The 19816-nt window shown below is 43.2% G+C and overlaps 1 protein-coding gene across 1 annotated transcript in view; it reads left to right on the top strand.

Moving 5' to 3' along the window:
- The window catches only part of ARHGAP31 (Rho GTPase activating protein 31), a 110382-nt gene that overhangs the window by 59306 nt on the left and 31260 nt on the right, over positions 1-19816 (top strand). Inside the window, exons 2-6 of the mRNA XM_067738811.1 lie at positions 3642-3744; positions 6339-6483; positions 16996-17078; positions 18260-18367; positions 19626-19768. Coding sequence (XP_067594912.1) covers positions 3642-3744; positions 6339-6483; positions 16996-17078; positions 18260-18367; positions 19626-19768 — 582 coding nt within the window. The remainder of the gene's footprint in view (positions 1-3641; positions 3745-6338; positions 6484-16995; positions 17079-18259; positions 18368-19625; positions 19769-19816) is intronic.

The following is a 19816-nucleotide window of genomic DNA, read 5'->3' as shown; positions in this document are numbered from 1 at the left end:
GTTTTGTAAATTGTAAAGCACAAATCAAAGGCAAAGCCTTCTTTTCCGTCAGAAACCACCTCAGGATTTATTTTGTGCTCCGATTAAAATTTAACGTTAAAGATCGCTGCTCCAGGAAAAACGAAACCAAACCAAACAAAAAAGGGACTTAGAGAACCATCAGTGCGATAATTCAAAGAAGTCATAATGTTATATCATAATCCGCAACTGTGTGTACCTCTGTAGGAGGAGACTTAATGTTCTTTGGGTCCATGATAAATCCCACAGAACTAGTTCTGTGGCTCCAACCTTCTATAGCAACCTAAACAGACAATGGAGGCTTTCTTTCCATCTATACCTACTCAGCCATTTTGTATCAAGCTTCTATCCTGTCCAGAATCCTAGGGTGTCCCCAGTTTGGTTGGGCCCCAGGAACAACAGCCTAAAGAATTCTGAGACTTTGAGACGATACTCTTGGCAGCCCCTTGCAACACCACCGACCAGTATCACCTTTAGAGCCTTGCTCCTTGCTCCCCGAAGTATGGGCTGCAGATTGGCTGTATCTGAATCACCTGGTAATTTGCTAGAAATGCAAATTCTTGACTCCCTCCCTCCACCCTCCCATTGGAATCTGCATGTTAACAAGATCCCGGGGGTTTGTATCCACATTAAAATGTGAGAAGCTCTGGTCTAGATCAACTTCAGCATGCATCAGAATCACCTGGGAAGCAACTGCTGCTGCTGGACTTATCTAGGGACCACAGTCTGAGAACCACTGCTCTGACTCTAGAGCTGGATGATTACAGAGATCAAGTGGATCCTTTCCCATTTACTGAGTATGATGGAGAATTCCTATGTCTTCCAACTCGGCCCAAGATGAGAATCCAAGAAAGCTAACACGCCTCAGGGACCAGGACCATGGCCTTTTCCCTTGGGTTGTTTTAATATTGCCTCCTGTTTAAACAGAGCTGTGGACTAGAGATTCTGGGGCCTCTGTACCAAATTTATGGCAGAGGCTCCATCCGGGAATGTGTTTTCCTCGCCTTTAAAACAAACGGAGCCTGAGGTTATACAACTGAGAGCCATGCTACTGGGAGGTGGGTCTTTGAGAATGGAATAGGACAGAGTGGTGACCCTGCACTGCCCATCTGTGGAGTGTTCCTTATAGAAGCCCTTTGAGGCTGAGGCTTTTGTCTTTGAGTCCTGCTTGGGAATGCTCCGAGCTCTCAATCCACCTGTGCCGTGCAACAGCCATATACCTTGGTACAGACTCACATTGTGAAACACATCAAGGTCAAGCACAGTTCCAGGACTGCTGCCTTTGTATTATGAAGATACACCTCAATGCATAGAAAAGTGACCTCAACCAGAGAGAGACACAAAAGCCATTCTGAATAGGGAGGTGAGTGTTGACTTGTAAGAGGTTGGTCAGCTCTACCCCAACTGCCCATCAGATGGGAGGCAGCAAACTGTTTTCACCAAGACTGAATCTCACAAATGATAAATTTACATCGTATAGAAGCATCAAATAGGAATAACTGTCATTGTAGAATGCTGCTTATATGCCAGGGTCTGTGCTAAGTATTTACAAGTATTACTTCAATCCTAGCTATGAGGTTAATATCACTGTTATCCTCATTTTACAGATGTGGAAACTAAGAAATGGAATTATTGCGTATTTTGTCCAAGGTTACAAAGGCAGTTTGGCATTCAAACCTGTGCTCTTGACCATGACCTTGCGTGGCAGGTTACAGAGCAACACCTTGTTGTGGGTGGGAAAGAGTCGACCTACTGTGCACAATAGGGATTTTTTTTTTTAAACAATACAACTTTTTTAAGTATGGGAACTCTGTTTACTTATTTATTTATTTATAAAATTTATTTAGAGGCATGAGGCATAAATAGGGTTCTCACCAAGAACCCTATTTCATAAAATAGATCGAAGTATAGCTTTTCTAACTGAAGCCAGGCAGGGGCTCTGGACCCCTGCCCACACTCACAGCCCCTTCTCCACCACACCCACTCCTACCCTGTATTCACTCACAGGGAATAGTTCCACCTCTGTGGTCTCTGACCTCAATATTTCCAATCCCAAGTTCACTTCCTGCCCTCTTTCCACCTTGGGTAACTAAGAAGCTTCTCACCAGTTGGTCATGAATGAAAGGGGCAAAACATGGATGTGTCCTGGAGAAGAAAGGCTCTGGGCATGCACAGCCTTTGAGAGGTGGGTGGAATACTTTAAGTATGATGAATTTTACTCAGCACCTAAAATGATAGTTAGTGGTTGAAGGAAATGATGGGGGAGTTGTTTAGAAAGTATTGTAATAGAGAATCCAGGAAGAATGTTGAGCCTGAACACCTAGTATCTACCCATGTAAAAGGTCCAGTCCAGCTTCGTATTGTGTGTGGGTATGATCATGTGCATTAAGCATTAATGGATTGGCTTTAGTCTAATCCAAGGCATTAATAGACTGAGGATGTCTTGGGGGAGTGAGCACAGTGCTAACCCAAGCCCTGGTTCATGGAGTTCCCATACCACCTCTGAGTCTGAGGACTTCAGCACCCAAGGCTTTGGTAGTTCCAGACCATCTACAACACTCTCACAGAGGGACCTCCGATGGATCTGCCCAAGGACCAAAGTGGCAAGTGACTTGCCACTCTCTCCATGCCATCCAGAAGGCCTGTGGCTGCCATTCCGGGTCACGGAGCTGGCTGGGCTGATCAGGTTCAGCCCTGAGGAGAGAATAGCATAGCCAGACCCTTCTACCCAGGCACTGGACTTCTAGAGTGGCAGGAATTTGAGGGGCCGTGTTGGTCCCTTATATGAGGTCCATTCTATCAATGACTGGTTTGACCCATTTGGTGGTGGTGCCGGCGGGGGTGGGGGGAGGTCCTCACCTTAAAAAAAAAAACACTTAACACCTTTAAATCACCTTTAACATTTTGGCAGATATTCTTCCAGTCTTTTTTCCCTTTGCAGTTTTTTAAACATAGCTGAATTCACAGGGTATATTTGATTTTGTGCCTTGTTCTTGTTTTACCTACCTACATCATAAGCATTTTTCCATGTGTTAAATCACTTTTCATAAGCGACAAGTACTCCTGAGTGAGGTAAATAAATTTACCTGCCCTTTGTTTTCTTCGTGTGTAGACTAGGCAAGAGTTCTCTAATTTTATCACACAACAGTCACCTAGAAGGCTTTTTAAAACACAGATTGCTGGGCGCCACCTCCAGAATTTCTGATTCAGTGGGTGTGAGTGGGGCCTGGGAATTTGCATTCCCAACAGGTTCCCAGGAGATGCTGGTGCTACTGGTCAGGGGACCACACTGGGAGAACCAGTGACATGAGGAGATTGTGTTGGGGGATTTCCAAGGTCACTGCTGGTTTCAAAAATCTAAGTGTTAGCATATTTTACAAATTCTTAAAAAAAAAAAAGACCTAACTTTTAAAACACATGGGTTTTCTAAACTTTAACAAAACCCTATTTTTTTTAAATATCAAAGAACATCGTCTACCATTTACAAGTAATTGTTTCCACTTGTAGCTCATATGCATTCCATACTTACTTCTCTTTGAAGTTACCTCGATTTTTAAAAGGCTATCTTTAAAAGACAGTCAGACTTATACCTAATACTTTATGTTTTCTTTTCCTTTGCATAGTTCCATATGTATTGAAGAGCTGTGCAGAATTTATAGAGACTCACGGCATCGTGGATGGAATTTATCGGCTTTCAGGAGTCACCTCAAACATACAACGGCTAAGGTAAGCCAAAGAATAGCCCCCCAAAGGATTCTCCCATGATCCTTCCTCTGTCCATACCTCTATCTGCAGGTGTTGGGGGTATTAAAAACTGAAGGGATTGAGGGAAGGATGTCAGGGCAGAAGATCAAGTGCTGATGTTTTCAGATGCCTAACTCTTCTTAATCTAATCAGGAAGCTCACCAATCTGATGTAATTCTTTCCAACAAAAACTCCTGAGGGCTTTTCATCTGTTCCTATGTCTTGCACCAGATTTATCCCTCTTAGGTAGATTCAACTGAACTCAAATGATTTAAATTGCAAGTTGGGAAAAAATGATTTACTATTACTCACTTGCCTACCCACAGCTCAGATCCCCATTACATGGTGTTCAGAACTTGCAGGTCATCGTGAGTTTTTCTGTTGGCACACACTCAACATTTGATATTTCATCTGGTCGAGAAATCGGAAGTCTGCATGATTGTGCATTTCTCTAATTGATGCCTGTATTTTTAAAATTATTGATAGAGGAACTATTTCCAATTCTGTGGATTTATCCTAAACAATTCTAAAATGCATCCTAGAATTTTTTGGAAGAAATTTCTATCACAATGAATTAAGAGGACAGTAATCTTCTTTATATGTATTATATCTGTAAAATAAAGGGAGTGTATATAGTGTAAAATAAAGGGAGTGTATATAGTGTATATATAGAATATATACATTATATATAATATATGTACTGTTCCATGACTAAAAGAATAGGTTTATGTATTTTGAATATTGTTCTTTAATACAAAAAGAACATATTTTAATGTATTTATTATATATTCTTTAGTTACAAATGTAGACTTTTCAAATAAAACATTCTTGTTACAAGATTAATATGTGAAATTTACATGTGCAGGTAATTCATTTTTTTATCTTCTTCCTCCTATTTAGTTTTCTGCCCCTCGTCCTCAAATCTCAATTGTCATGAAACTATACCAAAGGAATAAAACATTCTTTTTACTCCCAGAGAAGTGATAGCTGTTAAAAAATAACTGGTTTATTGCAGCCAAAGTTTTTTAACAGATCTATGTGCTTACATCATTTCACTAATTTATTCACGTGACATTTTTCAGAGTTTCAACAGCAAGTATTTTTAACAGTTTACTCTTAGCTCTGAAACATACTAACAGTAGCTGGTATCGTGGAAGGACATTTGGACAATGGCCAGTTCTTTTTCACTTAAGGACTGACCTTAGCCTTGACAAGGGAAATTTCTGGCTAACTAAATAAGCTCTAGATTGTTTGTGTTCTGCCCTCGTAAGAAAAACACATGCCTATGAATTTGAGGCCATTGCATGGTTTGCTTTTCAAGGCCTCACTCAGTTCCTGTCAGGTTCTGACAGCATCGGGGATTTCCCTTCCCTTTATTAAAGGGGCAGAACCCGACTACAGGAGAATGGGCAGCACGCTGTTTCAAGATGCTGGTTCTGAGAGTCTGGTTGACTTTGTCACTACATGTTTGACCAAATGAATACTCTCAAGAAAGCTAACTTCTCTTCTGCATTAAAGCTCAGCTTTATCATCTTTTAAATATATATATATATATATATATAAAATAAATTTATTTATTTATTTATTATTTATTTTTGGCTGCATTGGGGTCTTCGTTGCTGCACGAGGCTTTCTCTAGCTGCGGCGAGCGGGGGCCACTCCCCGTTGCGGTGCCCGGGCTTCTCTTGCTGCGAGGCTCAGGCTCTAGGGCGGCCCCAGTGGGTGTGGCTCGTGGGCTCCAGAGCGCAGGCTCAGCAGCTGTGGCGCATGGGCCTAGTTGCTCCGCGGCACGTGGGATCTTTCCGGACCAGGGCTCAAACCCGCGTACCCTGTATTGGCAGGCGGACTCCCAACCACCGAGCCACCAGGGAAGCCCTAAATAGATTTTTAACTTTTAAGTATATATTATTTGAGGCAGTATATTCATGTAACCTTGTTAGTGTTTTTTTAATTAGAAATGAGGCCTGGAATCTGACGACGCCCCCAAGCACCCCACTCTAGGTTGTTTAAGAAGATATTTGTAAGCTCATTTGTCCTGTGGGAGTCACTATCAAGCAGCCTAGAAGTTTCCATTCAGCATCAAAGGGAGAGTTGATTGAAGTTCTCAAACCTTGAGTTTGAGTCTCCAGATAAAACAAGTTTGCTGACATGAATATGTGGACGTGAATGATAACAATCTGACTCACCCTGGTTTTGGTCTCTCCTCCAAGAAAGAGAAGTTCATTTAAAACAATATTTTGGAAAAACTGAACTCTCAACAGGGTTTTTGGAAAATTGTTTTCGTATTTCCCCACTGTTCATAATGGAGACTACAGACATAATGCCATGAGAAATCCTTTTGTAAATGGGATTATGTCTTTCTAATTACAGCAGCTTCTGCAGGGAAGATCCAGACCTGAAGTGGAAATCTTTCCTGTAGCTTCCTTGTGCCTGAAATAGAAGGTCTTTTTGAGTCAAGGTCAAAAATATGGTCAGATCAGCAGTTTAGGGTCTTTTTACCCCCTAAGCAGCCAAGTAGCTGCTGACATAGAACACATGTTCCTGGGATTGTTATGTCTCTGTCTGTGTTGTTTCAGGCAAGAGTTTGGCTCAGATCAATGTCCAGATCTGACAAGGGAAGTGTACCTCCAGGACATCCACTGTGTGGGCTCCCTCTGCAAGCTCTACTTTAGGGAGCTGCCCAACCCCCTCCTGACTTATGAGCTCTATGAGAAATTCACGGTGAGTGTTTGGATTTCCGTTATGGTTACTGGGTGGGATGCATGGATGGGCCAAGGAAAGTTTCAGCACTAAAATTACAATAATAATACTCACCAGATGGTTGCCATTATCTTGGTGATGGAAGTAGGATGGTACAGTGAGGAAAGCAAGGTAGTGGGACTGTTTGCTAAATTTTTCCTTTCTTCAGTTTTCAGAATCATGTTTGTTTGTGTGTAAGAACTGGGTTAAATCATCTCCACATTTATGTAACCAAATACGTGTCATTATATAGGGAGGAAACTAAGAACCAGAGAATGAAGTGACTGGCCCAAGGTCACTCTGCCCCCTAGCAGGACAGGAACCTGAGGCTCCAGATGCTACCCCCCGTGGCTAATTCATTTCGGGCTATTCCTTCCGTGTTTCTTTTGGGGGTTGCACAAAGAGGTAGGGGGGTAGAGAAGGGAGAGAGAACAAACAGAAGTCAACAGAGAGGTCAGAAAGCTGGGAAGAGAAAAGATTCTGGGAAAAGCAGCCGAGAGGGAGTGCAGGTTAGGCCAGTGAGTTGGATTGGTGGAGGATGGATGGGCAAGAGCAGAACACCTATATAGCAGCTGTATGGTCACCAGATAGGGTCCCCAAAGGAAAATGAGAGAGGAGAATAAACGCTTAGAGCATGTCTTTTAAAAAAAAAAAAATCTTTATTGGAGTATAATTGCTTTACAATGGTGTGTTAGTTTTTGCTTTATAACAAAATGAATCAGTTATACATATACATATGTCCCCATATCTCTTCCCTCTTGCGTCTCCCTCCCTCCCACCCTTAGAGCATGTCTTTAAAGACAGCATTAAAAATAGGGCTTGGTCATTTGGCTGCAGGTGGGGAGGTGCAGAGTAGGTGAAGAGTTGGGTTTAACCAAGGTTGAGGCTCAGCTAGAAAAAGAGGAGGAGGGTTATGAGAGTGTGTGCAAGGGAGTGATTGAAATAATTGACCATAGAAATTTGTCTGGATAAGAAGGGAAATGAGGGCCTAAGGCAGGTAACAATGAAAAAGTAGATCAATAGGTCATTCATCCCAGTAAGGTCAGCAGACTGTTGGAGTAGGGTGGTCAGAGGGGATGTTTGAAATTAAGGTTATGAAGGAGTTGCAATTATTGGTAAGGACCAGATCTAGGCTCTAACCCTGGGAAGGAATCTTTCTTATGGCTCTTGTAATGAACTTATTTTGAGCATATAAATGTTCTTCAGTTTGAAATTATATAGGGATAAATGAATGGTTTTTAAAAATTGGGTGTGGACCATTAAAATAGATTTAGGAGTTTTCAGTGATACAGGGAAACACTCACTATGATAGTTGGAAAAAGCAGGTACACAGTTGTATATTAAGACATGATTAAAAAGAAAGATGTTCACAAGATTAATAGCTATTTATTTCAATGATGGGATTATAGATAGTTTTCCCTGCTTCTTTATACTTTAACTTTCAAAATCTTATCCACTAAAAATACATTAACTTTTTAAAAATAAATTTATTTATTTATTTATTTTTTGCTGCATTGGGTCTTTGTTGCTGCGTGCGGGCTTTCCTTAGTTGTGGTGAGCAGGGGCTACTCTTCGTTGCGGTGCGTGGGCTTATTGCGGTGGCTTCTCTTGTTGCGGAGCACGGGCTCTAGAGCACAGGTTTAGTAGTTGAGGTGCACGGGCTTAGTTGCTCCACAGCATGTGGGATCTTCCCGGACCAGGGCTTGAACCCATGTCCCCTGCATTGGCAGGCAGATTCTTAACCACTGTGCCACCAGGGAAGCCCCCCATTAATTTTTTAATTAAAAAAATATTAGGTCAAAACATACAAACAAACAAAAGTGGGCATAAATGTTGACCACTTGAAAAGCCAGCATAAACCAGCTGGGGGGACTCTTAAAGATCTAAGAGGACCTTGAGATCTAAGGCAGAAGGCAAATGAGCCTCCACTCTGCATGGTTAAGTCATTAATAACGGCAGCCTTTGACCCTCCAACTACAGAGGAGTCTTTCCTGGAACCAGGATAAAAGGTTGTGGGTCTTGTGTGTCTGTCGGATTATCATCATCATCATGATATATAATACTCAATAAAAATAATCATCCTCAATAAAAGAAAATTTGGAAAATGGGGGAAAGTAGAAAGGAAACCTTGGTCTCTCTTCTTAAAGACCAGAGACAACTACGGTTAACACAGGGTTATTTCCTTCATTCTTTTACTCTTTGCATAGTGTTTTTGTTGTGTTCTGTTTTTCTAAACCAAACTAAATTTTTATTGTAAAAATTAAAGCAATCCAGAAGAATATAAAGGAGAAAGTATAAATCACCTGAAATCTCACGTCCTAGGCATATTTTCTATTAACATTTCAGGAGACATCCTTACAGATCTCTCTGTCTTTCTCTCTCTCTCTGTCTCTCCCGTTCTTTCTCCCAACTTTTGTTCCTCAATACTACATATTGCTGTTTTGGAATGGTGCTAATTCAACAATGTGACCATCTTTCCATGGTAACAAATACAGAGAGGCACTCTTTTTACAGTGTATTCTCTCATACACCCGATGATTTCTTAAACCAGTTTCCTACTGACGGACATTTAGACTTTTTGTTTCTTTCTTTCTTCTTTTTTTTTTCTTTTGGGCCGCACCATGCAGCATGCGAGATTTTAGTTCCCCAACCAGGGATCAAACCCACGTCCCCTGCAGTGGAAGTCTTAACCACTGGACTGCCAGGGAAGTCCCAGGACTTTTTGTTTCTTAACATTTTGCTTTTTATAAACAACATTATAGTGATATAATGTTGTATATATAGTGATATAATGTTGTATATACTAAAATATAGTATATTTTTGTACATATATCTTTATACTTTTGTCTGTTTATATCCTTATGAAAAATATCACAGAAGAAGATTTACTGAGTAAAAAGTGCTTATTTAAAATTTTGTCACACGTTGCCAAATGGTTCTGTAGAGAGACAAGAATGTTCTTTTTCCTGCAGCCTTGCCAACACTGAGTATTTTCAATTTGTTAAACTGTTTGACAATCTCAGTCAACCAAAAATATATCTTACTGTTCTTTTAATTTGTGCGTAAGACTTTCTTGTTTGTTTTCTGCATAGTTTTAGTCTTCTTATCACTATACAGTTTCATCCTTGAATAAGACAACAATATCATCACGTTAACTAACTGAATGAGTCTAATTTAACTAAATTTCATTCTATGATAGATGGGGGTAGATAGGAATTCTTGTCTAGAGACTTGAGAAATACAAGTTTCTTCTTAGATCTTGTTTAGAGGCTCAGAAGAAAACCCATGCTGATCTCTCCCCACTTGTGTTCCCTGACATTGCTAATCATTCTATCTCCCACAGCGACAAAAAATACCAAAGCAATGTTATTGTCCGCTGGTCGTCAAATCTCAAGAAAACTTAACATTGTATTTAAACATAGTTTAGTGACAGTAAGGAATAAAATAAAAATGTTTTGTTGTGACAACTGAGTTCTACATACGTAGGACCTAGTGATGTTAACTATGTAGAAAAATTTATCATTGAGTAGATTGCTTTGATCACAGTGACGAATTATGAAAATATAAGCAAACCTTCTACAGGGACATGGGAACAGCTCTATCACATTGTCACGCATTCTTACAATGATTTATTTAAACTCACTTGCACAGCTGAAGTAGAATAACATTTCAATGGAATATAACAATTAGAAAAATATTAATAGAATAATAATAATTATGATATCTGCCACTTATTGAGTGCTTACAATATGATAAGCTTATTACAAATATTATTTCATTCAATCCTCAAATAACTCTGTGAAGCAGGTTTTATTGCCTCTTTTATAGATGAGTAAATTGAGGCTCCGAGTGACTTTTGCCTGGGTTTGTACAGCTAGTAAATGGAAGTAAAGATTTAACATTCTGTCTCAGAACTACCACACTATTTTCAAAATAGATTTAACAGCTCTTAAATAGGCTCAGGTATTAAATAATTTAATATGAAATAAGGAAAACATCCCAAACTGGTGAAGGAAAAATTCAATAAACAATGTTAGGAAAATTGGCTAAGTGTTGGGAAAGGGGAGAAGTCAAGTTACATTCTTACCATTTAACGAATTTCAGGGTGGAGAAGGGCTTTCTAAGAATAAAAGCAAAGGAAAAAGAAAATCACCAAAGACAAATTTAACAAACTAAACTACATATAGATTATTGTTTTCTCTATTTAAAAATACATTAATAGGGCTTCCCCTGGTGGTGCGGTGGTTAAGAATCCGCCTGCCAATGCAGGGGACAGGGGTTCGAGTCCTGGTCCAGGAAGATCCCACATGCCGCCCACGTGCAGCAACCAAGACCCAACGCAGCCAAAAATAATAAAATAAATAAATTTAAAAATACATTAACAAGGGCTTCCCTTGTGGCGCAGTGGTTAGGAGTCTGCCCGCCGATGCAGGGGACACGGGTTCGTGCCCCGGTCCGGGAAGATCCCACATGCCGCGAAGTGGCTGGGCTCGTGAGCCATGGCCGCTGGGCCTGCGCGTCTGGAGCCTGTGCTCCGCAACGGGAGAGGCCACAACAGTGAGAGGCCCGCGTACCGCAAAAAAAAAAAAAAAAAAATACATTAACAAAATTAAAAGGCAAATGACTATGGAAAACATTTACAATAAAGATGGCAGGAGATTAATATTTTTAATTATATAAAACTCCTACCTATCAATAAAAAATAAACAGATAACACCCTGAAAAACAAATGAGCAAAGAACCTCAACAGACAATTCATAGAAGAAATGTAATTATTTAAAAAGTATAAATGGGGAATTCCCTGGCAGTCCAAGGGTTAGGACTCTGCTCTCTCAGTGCCGAGGCCCCAGATTCAATCCCTGGCCGGGGAACTAAGATTCCACAAGCCTCGCAGCCAGTAAATTAATTAATTAATTAAAAATAAATAAAAACCAACTTAAAAAATATAAATGTATTAGAAAAATATATTTGCATATTAAAGAAACATTTTTTAAATGTTAGTATTTCATGCTGCCTAGCCTGTGGTGACACTGGCTCTTTCATAGTTTTCTATTGCAAGTGTCAATTGGCTGGACATTGCAGAAAGTCATTTGAAATTACTATCAAGAGTCCTAAAATGCTCATATTTTTTAATACAGTAACTCTGTTCTAGGACTCCATTCTAAGATAATAATCAGATGCGCACACAAATAATTGATTTACAAATATTTCACTGCCATATTACAATAACAAAACTGGGGAGTATCTACACCTCTAACACTAAGGGATGGGTTAAATAAATGATAATAAATCTATTGTTTTCAATCCTGTGTAGCTGTGAAAAGTCATATTTCTGAAGACTATTTGCTGTCCATAATTAAAGTTAAATGGAAAAAAGCAGTATAGGCAACTAAATAGGAAATGATGCCAGTGTTCATATTTGGTGCTGGGGAGCCCGGACCCATTGCTTCTTTTAATGCTTCACATGTGAGTAGGTTAATAGTCGTTATGTCTGGGTGGTGGGATAGCAGGTGCTTTTTATTTCCTTCCAGCACATGTATTAGTTTCATGAGGCTGCTGTAACAAATTACCACAGGCTTGGTGGCTTAAACAACAGAAAGTTCTTCTCTCACAGTTCCAGAGTGCAGAAGTCTGAAATCAGTTTCACTGGGCTGAAGTCAAGGTGTCAGCAGGGCCATGGTCCTTACAGAGACTCGAGGGGGAAACCTGTTCCTTGCCTCCTCCAGCTTCTAGTGGCTGCTGGCATGCCTGGGCTTGTGGCTCACTCCCATCTTTGCCTCCGTGGTCACGCTGCCTTCTCCTGTCTGTGCCAAATCTCCTTCTGCTTCCCTCTTTTAAGGGTACCTGTGACTGGATTTAGGGCCCACCAGGATAATCCGCGAGAATCTCCTGATCTCAAAAGCCTTAACTTAATCACACCTGCAAAGACTCTTTTTCCAAATAAGGTAACATTTACAGGTTCTAGAGATTAGGATCTGATATCTTTGGAAGCAACTCTTCAACCTACTACACTACATTTTGTTTTTATCAGAAGAAAAGTTCATTTTAGGAAAAACTCAATTTGGGTCAGATTGATTTAGCTAAAATTGTTACACCCAAGATAGAGAAAAGTTGCTGCTTCAGGATTTTTAGAGAAGGCAGTTTAGAGAGGTATTAAATTTTATATTGAAATTACGTCTTTGTGTATCAGTCTCCTTCATTGAACTGTAAGCTTCCTGAGGACAGAAACTGTATTTATTTTATTCATTATTGTGCTTCCTTTCCCTGCTCTCCAGCTACTGGAGAATGTTGTGACTGTTACCTAGTAAGCATTTGCTGGCAGGTTGCTTGACCCACACATGTCATCTGAAGTGTCACTGGGGGTGGACCACTGGTGTGTGGCATCAGGCAGAGGCTGACTGGCTGTGAGCTCAAGATAGCTGCCAATGGGGCAGCAGCCAACTGTCCTGGGTTGCCAGGGACTCCCCTACTTTTAACTCTGAAAAGTCCTGTGTCCCAGGAAACTCCTCAATCTCAGGCAAACTCTGCTGATTGGTCACCCTGCCAGGAGCCCAAAGTTGAGGGGAATTGTCTCAGCAAACCTGGTGCTCCTCACTCAGGAGGTTTGGTTCTCGATGGTACTGTCCTGGAAGTGTGGCCAAAATGAGACTTTCTGGCATTTTCAAATGCAAAGCAAAAGACGGACTGATTCACTTACTCATTTCATGTAACAAATGTCTGTTGAACACCTGCTATGTATACCAGGCAGGCACAGTTCCAGGTGCTGGGGGTTTAATGGTAAGCAAGACAGATAAAATCCTTCCTCTCGTGAAACTTACATTTTAATGAAGGAGATAGATGATAAATGAATTTAAAGCATAGCTCTATAATCTGAACTGTTGATAAGCAGTACGAAGCCAGCTAATGCAGAGTACAGGGCAGAGAATGATGGGGACTGCTGTTTTTGGTAGGATAATCAAAGGTCTGTCTATGAGGTGATATTTAAACAGAGACAAGGATGAAGTGAGGGAACAAATTGTGCAAATATCTGGTGGAAGAGGGTGCCGAGAAGAAACAGCAGGTGCAAAGGCCCTAGTCAAGGACATGCCGAGCTTGCTTGAGGGAATATATGGAGGCCAGCTTGGCCCATAGGGAGCAGGCAAGGAGGAAATGATGGGAGACCGGGAATTTGCAGATGGGCCAGGTCACGTAGTTGTGCTTGCTGCCATGGGTGTGACAAAGACAGGTAGGTATAATGACTGTCTGGAAGAGAACAGTGGTTGTCTCTGGAGACTGAGGGTCTGCAGTTGGAAGTCAGACTAACTTTCGTCTGTGTATTCCTTTGAATGCTTTGCTTTTTTTTTTTTTTTTTTTTTTTTTTTTTTGCGGTACACGGGCCTCTCCCGCTGCGGAGCACAGGCTCCAGACACGCAGGCTCAGCGGCCATGGCTCACAGGCCCAGCCGCTCCGTGGCACGTGGGATCTTTCCGGACCGGGGCACGAACCCATGTCCCCTGCATCGACAGGCGGACTCTCAACCACTGCGCCACCAGGGAAGCCCGCTTTGCATTTTTAAAATCATGTGCATGAATTACTTTTTAACCTAACGGCTTAAAATAATTAAAAATAATAAAGGTGGCTTTATAATAATTTTTAAATAATTAATACAAAATAAAGGGTAAAAACTGAGTTGTGGCTGGGCGCAGTTGGAAGGGACAGCCACGGGTTGTTTGTCCCCCCTGGTGATGGGCCTTCCCCGGGCGGCAGGGGTAGAGGTGGTATTCAGGTAAGCAGAAGAAAGTAGAGCCTGGGCCCCGCCAGAGGGGACTGGAGTCCAGCCTTCGCTAGAGTCCTCCAAGGGCAGGAAGCTGGTCTTAGGGATACTGATTGGAAGAGAACAAATAGTCACAGAGTCAGCCTAGATCTTTTAAGGTCTAGCTGTTAGCAAGGTTGGCTTGGCTAATGTTGAGTGAAATTCTCTTTCAGGCAAAAAATTGGGGTGGGCAAAATTTCAACTCCTTTCCCTCAGTTCCCCACTGATGGATTCTGCTCTCCTAATGGGTGAAGACAAAGAGATCAAAAAATAGCTTTGCAGTGAGCAGACCCTCTGGGAGAAAAACAAAGATCTAGAGAGATTCCAAATAGGATTGGGGTGTGATAGGGAGAGGCTATAAATAGTGAAATGAACACCAGTCCCAAATGGGACCTGCAGGCATCAGGGGTGAGCCCGCCCAGCCTCTCAGAACAAAGGTGACTAACATCTTCCTAAAGTATTAAAGGAACTTTCCATGAGGGCTGTTGAATTGACCTACACCTTTTTTTCCCCAGACACATTTTTAGAAAGTGGGGGGAAGAGGGGGAGGCTTGGGAAGGGTGTGTGTGTACAAAACTTTGCAAAGCTCATCCCAGCTTTGCTGAGAGAGGAAGAGAGGCCTACCTCTCCTCCCCATTTGCAGGATAGAATGTGGGAGGATCCACACCCGCATTCCTCTGCCCCTCCTTCCCCTGAGCTCTCTCCCCTCACTTGCTTTATGAGATCCTCCCTGTCTTGGGAATCAGGGTCTTCTCCACAAATCTGTTTTCTAAATGACAGCTCCCAGGAAGAGGGCAGAGGCGTCAGGTGTTTACTCCAGGCCCCATGCTTGTCCTCACCCTCTACATCCTGCACGTCTCAAAAAGCAAGGATTGCCACAGAGATCATGCTTATGCCGGCTCCGTTCTCAGGCTTGCAAACCCACCAGAAGATTGAGACACCTGTGATTGTGACCCTCCCAGCCCCGCATTTCTCCCCATTTCTGATTAGGAAATGAAATCTAGTCTTCCCACATAGAAATTTTTGATTGCCTTTGAAAATTGTTAGCTTCTGTGAATGCTTTACTTCAATGAAGTAAAAAAGTCAAACAAAAACAACTTGGTGGTCAAAGCTCTGGCATGATGTCCCACTTAGGGAAATGGAGCACGGGTAGCCCAACAGATCGACAGGGGGCGCCTGCTGTGTGGCAGGCACGTTCTAGGCACTGGGACTCATCACATCCCTGCACTTACGGACCTTACATCTGGCAAGGAAGACAGACAACAAGCAATAAGCCTAATAAATAAGTACATTATACGTATGAGTAATGATGGCGAGTGCTGTGGGAAAAATGGAGACAAGCGAGGCGGGTTGGAAGGTCTGGGTTGGGGGAGCGTGTTGGAGTTCTCCTCCAAGTGAGACCAGAACAGACACAGCAAGTGTGGCCTAGGATAGGGTCCAGCAAACAGAAGGTGCCCCATAAAGTTCATTTCCTTCCACTTTTCTGTGCCCCCAAATTCTCATGACTGAGGGTTTGAACTTCAGCCTTTACATTCAAGCAAGAAATGACAGTGAATGACCGAACAGCGTAAGAAAACCACACCACAGTTAGGATCTTCAAATTAGAGAATATATTTTCTGATTATACTTTTCATTACATATAAATGCAAAGCGAGTTTCCAGCACTGTGAGGAAATACAAAACTGTGTAAGTCACGTATGCCTGTGAATTCAGGATCCCGAGGCTTGAAGTGAGCTTAGGAGCCACTTTTCAAGTATCTCTTGACCTGAGTGGGATTACATAGCTATTATGCATATGAAAGGACTCAGGGAGCTGTAGCAGAAGATTTGTACATGTTTAATATATGTAAACTATACCTCGGTAAAAAAAAAAAAAAAAAAAAAAAAAGATGTCATTACCACTGACCTTGAACTTAGGTATGGCTCCCATGCTGTCAGTCTTGAGCACTCAGCCACTGCACTGGGAGGGGCCCTTGAGCCTGAGCACAGGCAGGACAGAGTCTCAGGACGGGACACAGGGGACTCTGCCCAGGGACACCTGTGTTGTGCAGGAGCCCCGGGCAGGACTGTGACCACACTGCCTTTACTGAAACCCCAGCCTCTCCTTGAGGGCCTGGGCTGAGGGGGGAACCAAATACCCACACCGGAAACAACCAGAGAGCAAGTCCGGACAAGGCCACCAGGTCTCAGGGGCAAAGCTCTTATCCTGCTGAGAAGGCACGGCTTCACGTCGTTCCTGCTTCCTGGCATCAATGACAGGCAGCCGGGTCAAGGGATAGTCTCAGGCTAGGTGGGGAGTGGCTGTTTGCACCCAAAAAGATAGCTGGCTGAGTAAACAGGGAGCCAACCTCTCATCTCCATCTCACTCTGTCTCCCTGTCTCTGTTTCTCTCTCCCAGTGTCTCTGTGACTCTCTCTGCCACACGGGACACACCCAAGATGCTACACCTTTTTTACCAGATACCTACCAAACATCTGAGGATGCACAGAGACCCTGTGTGCCCACATTGTTAGACACCTCCCATCATGAACCCTCAGAGATTTTAGGTGGTTTGTTTTTTCTAGAAAAGCATGCCTCCTGGAAGGACAATCTCTAGGCATGGCTGGGAGACTGGAGTACCAGAAGCCTAAATAAAACCTGCAGACACAGGTGGGTGTCCCGCTTCTCGAGCACTCACTGGCCTGCTTCATTTCCTCTCTACAGGAGGCGGTGTCTCATTGCCCGGACGAAGGCCAACTGGCCCGAATCCAGAATGTTATCCAGGAGCTCCCCCCATCCCATTACAGGTAAGAATCCTTGGTAAAAGCAATTCACAGCCTCTTGATGTGATGTAATACCATAGATGCAGGCTAGCATCATAAAAGGGAACAAATTCAGTGGACAGTGGCTTTCCCAGGGCAGGTTGAGGGGAGAGAACAGGTCACTTTTATCAGAGTGAGTTGGTGCCTGACCAGAGACACTGGTGGGAAGGGACAGCCCATGTCTAAGTTACTTTCAGAGCACCCCTCAGAGTCCCACAAGAATCATTCTGATCACAGAAGCCAGCCTCACAGAGATAGTCTAGGTTCTTACCGAGGTTCATAGCACAACCAAATCTATGGAAAGCAAGATGGTTCTTTTTTATTTTTCACGGTACGCGGGCCTCTCACTGTTGTGGCCTCTCACGTTGCGGAGCATAGGCTCTGGACGCGGAGGCTCAGTGGCCATGGCTCACGGGCCCAGCCGCTCTGCGGCATGTGGGATCTTCCCAGACCGGGGCACGAACCCGTATCCCCTGCATCGGCAGGCGGACTCCCAACCACTGCGCCACCAGGGAAGCCCCACCAAGATGGTTCTTAAACAGGGTTTGACTGTTGCTCTTGAGCGTTTGGCTGACTGTTCTGTCTGTATGCTCATCAGTACCATCCCCCCCATCATTTCATCCTTTCATTTCATTCTCACAATTTAGCCCCTAATCCTACCACTTTTCCCATTGCTCCCTAAGCCTGCCCAGCTTTTACCAGGGGGGGAGGTTTTGATGTGGTATAAGGGCTTCCCGGCAATAACAGATGTTATTCATCCATCAAATGAGCTCCCTAACAAGTGCCAGGTACCTGTAGTTGCGAGAATTACAATAAAAGCTGAGATGGGGCCCAGTTTCAAGACAGTATGAGGCAGTGCTGCCCTGGGTGAAAGGAGGCACAGGCTCCAAGTGACGTGAGTCCCCTATTCTGTCTCTGGCTGGTGCTCCAAGGGCCTCAGCTGACTTCTGTCAAACCCACCTCTTCCCCACCCACAGCCAGTATTCCTGAGGCTCAGAAAATTGCTTCCATCTATCTTGATATCTTCCTGATAGTCCTCCAAAATTCATGAGATAGAAATATTTTAGAGTCTTTTAAACTCAAACTTTAGAAATTATCTCCAGATTCAGGCTTCACACAGGCTCCAAAGTTTCTTACTTTGCTTTTTAAAAAATGAACCGTTACAGGACCTTGGAATACCTGATTCGACACCTGGCCCACATCGCCTCCTTCAGCAGCAAGACAAACATGCATGCCAGGAACCTGGCCCTGGTGTGGGCTCCAAACCTCCTCAGGTAACCACCACCCCTCACCTCACTACCCCAGTGAACTCAAAGCAGCCCCCAATTCAAACAAAGACTGGACTCTTCAAAACCGAAGCCCCTTGTAGACAAACCTTTGGCTAAGTGGTTGTCACACGTGGGAATTAAAGGTGATTTTTTAATTTTTTTAAAACTAAATTTATTTTATTTTTGGCCGCACTGGGTCTTCGTTGCTGCGCGCGGGCTTTCTCTAGTCGCAGCGAGCAGGGGCTACTCTTCATTGCGGTGCACGGGCTTCTCACTGCGGTGTTTTCTCTTGTTGCAGAGCACGGGCTCTAGCTGCATGGATTTCAGTAGTTGTGGCACGCGGGCTCAGTAGTTGTGGCTCGCGGACTCTAGAGTGCAGGCTCAGTAGTTGTGGCACATGGGCTTAGTTGCTCTGCAGCATGTGGGATCTTCCTGGACCAGGGCTCGAACCCATGTCCCCTGCGTTGGCAGGCGGATTCTTAACCACTGTGCCACCAGGGAAGCCCAAATGTGATTTTATTTTTTTTATTTTTTATTTTTTGCTGTATGCGGGCCTCTCACTGTTGTGGCCTCTCCCGTTGTGGAGCACAGGCTCTGGACGCACAAGCTCAGCGGCCATGGCTCACGGGCCCAGCCGCTCCACGGCATGTGGGATCTTCCCAGACCGGGGCACGAACCCACGTCCCCTGCATCGGTAGGCGGACTCTCAACCACTGCGCCACCAGGGAAGCCCCCAAATGTGATTTTTAATAGCCCTTTCCTGCTAACCATGGAAACTCTGAAACCCAGAGGTATCTTCTGGCTATTACCAGGATGTGGCCAATGTTATGGGTCTGTATGTTATAATTTCCTGAAAAGGCCTTTCTGGGTCTTTGGGGCTTCCTTTGCTTTTGTTGGTTTTGGTGGGGTCCTAGCTGTCTGTAACCTGAATCAACTGCTTCATATGACTTCATAAATGATGACCTGCCCTTAGAACAATTGTGTGGAGGCGGAAGAAGATCCTATAACGAAAACAATCAATTCCTATATATTCACTAATATAGTGTTTACAGTTTTGCAAGGTATAATACCTGGTAACTGTTTCGAATTTGTTCAGTTTGTTTGGAGAGTCCCTTTAATTGATCTTAAATAGTTAAAAGTAATACAAATTAACAAACTATACATTTAGGAACGGGGGGCTTGTACACAAGGCCCACTGGCTCCCCCTTATGCTTCATGGGGTAGGGCAGACTCATTCACTGAATGTGTTTCTTCCACGGTTCAGGTCCAAAGAAATTGAAGCCACTGGTTGCAATGGAGATGCAGCCTTCCTTGCAGTTCGGGTCCAGCAGGTGGTGATTGAATTCATACTGAATCATGTGGATCAGATCTTTAACAACGGTGCACCCGGGTCTCTGGAGAACGATGGTAATGGCTCCTTCTGGCATACACCCTACCAGTCACCGTTCTTTGCCT

Source organism: Pseudorca crassidens, chromosome 5, assembly GCF_039906515.1.
Source record: "Pseudorca crassidens isolate mPseCra1 chromosome 5, mPseCra1.hap1, whole genome shotgun sequence".
In the NCBI taxonomy this organism is placed as follows: domain Eukaryota; kingdom Metazoa; phylum Chordata; class Mammalia; order Artiodactyla; family Delphinidae; genus Pseudorca; species Pseudorca crassidens.
The sequence above is the reverse complement of the archived record's forward strand: the minus strand, read 5'-3'. Positions and strand labels throughout refer to the sequence as shown.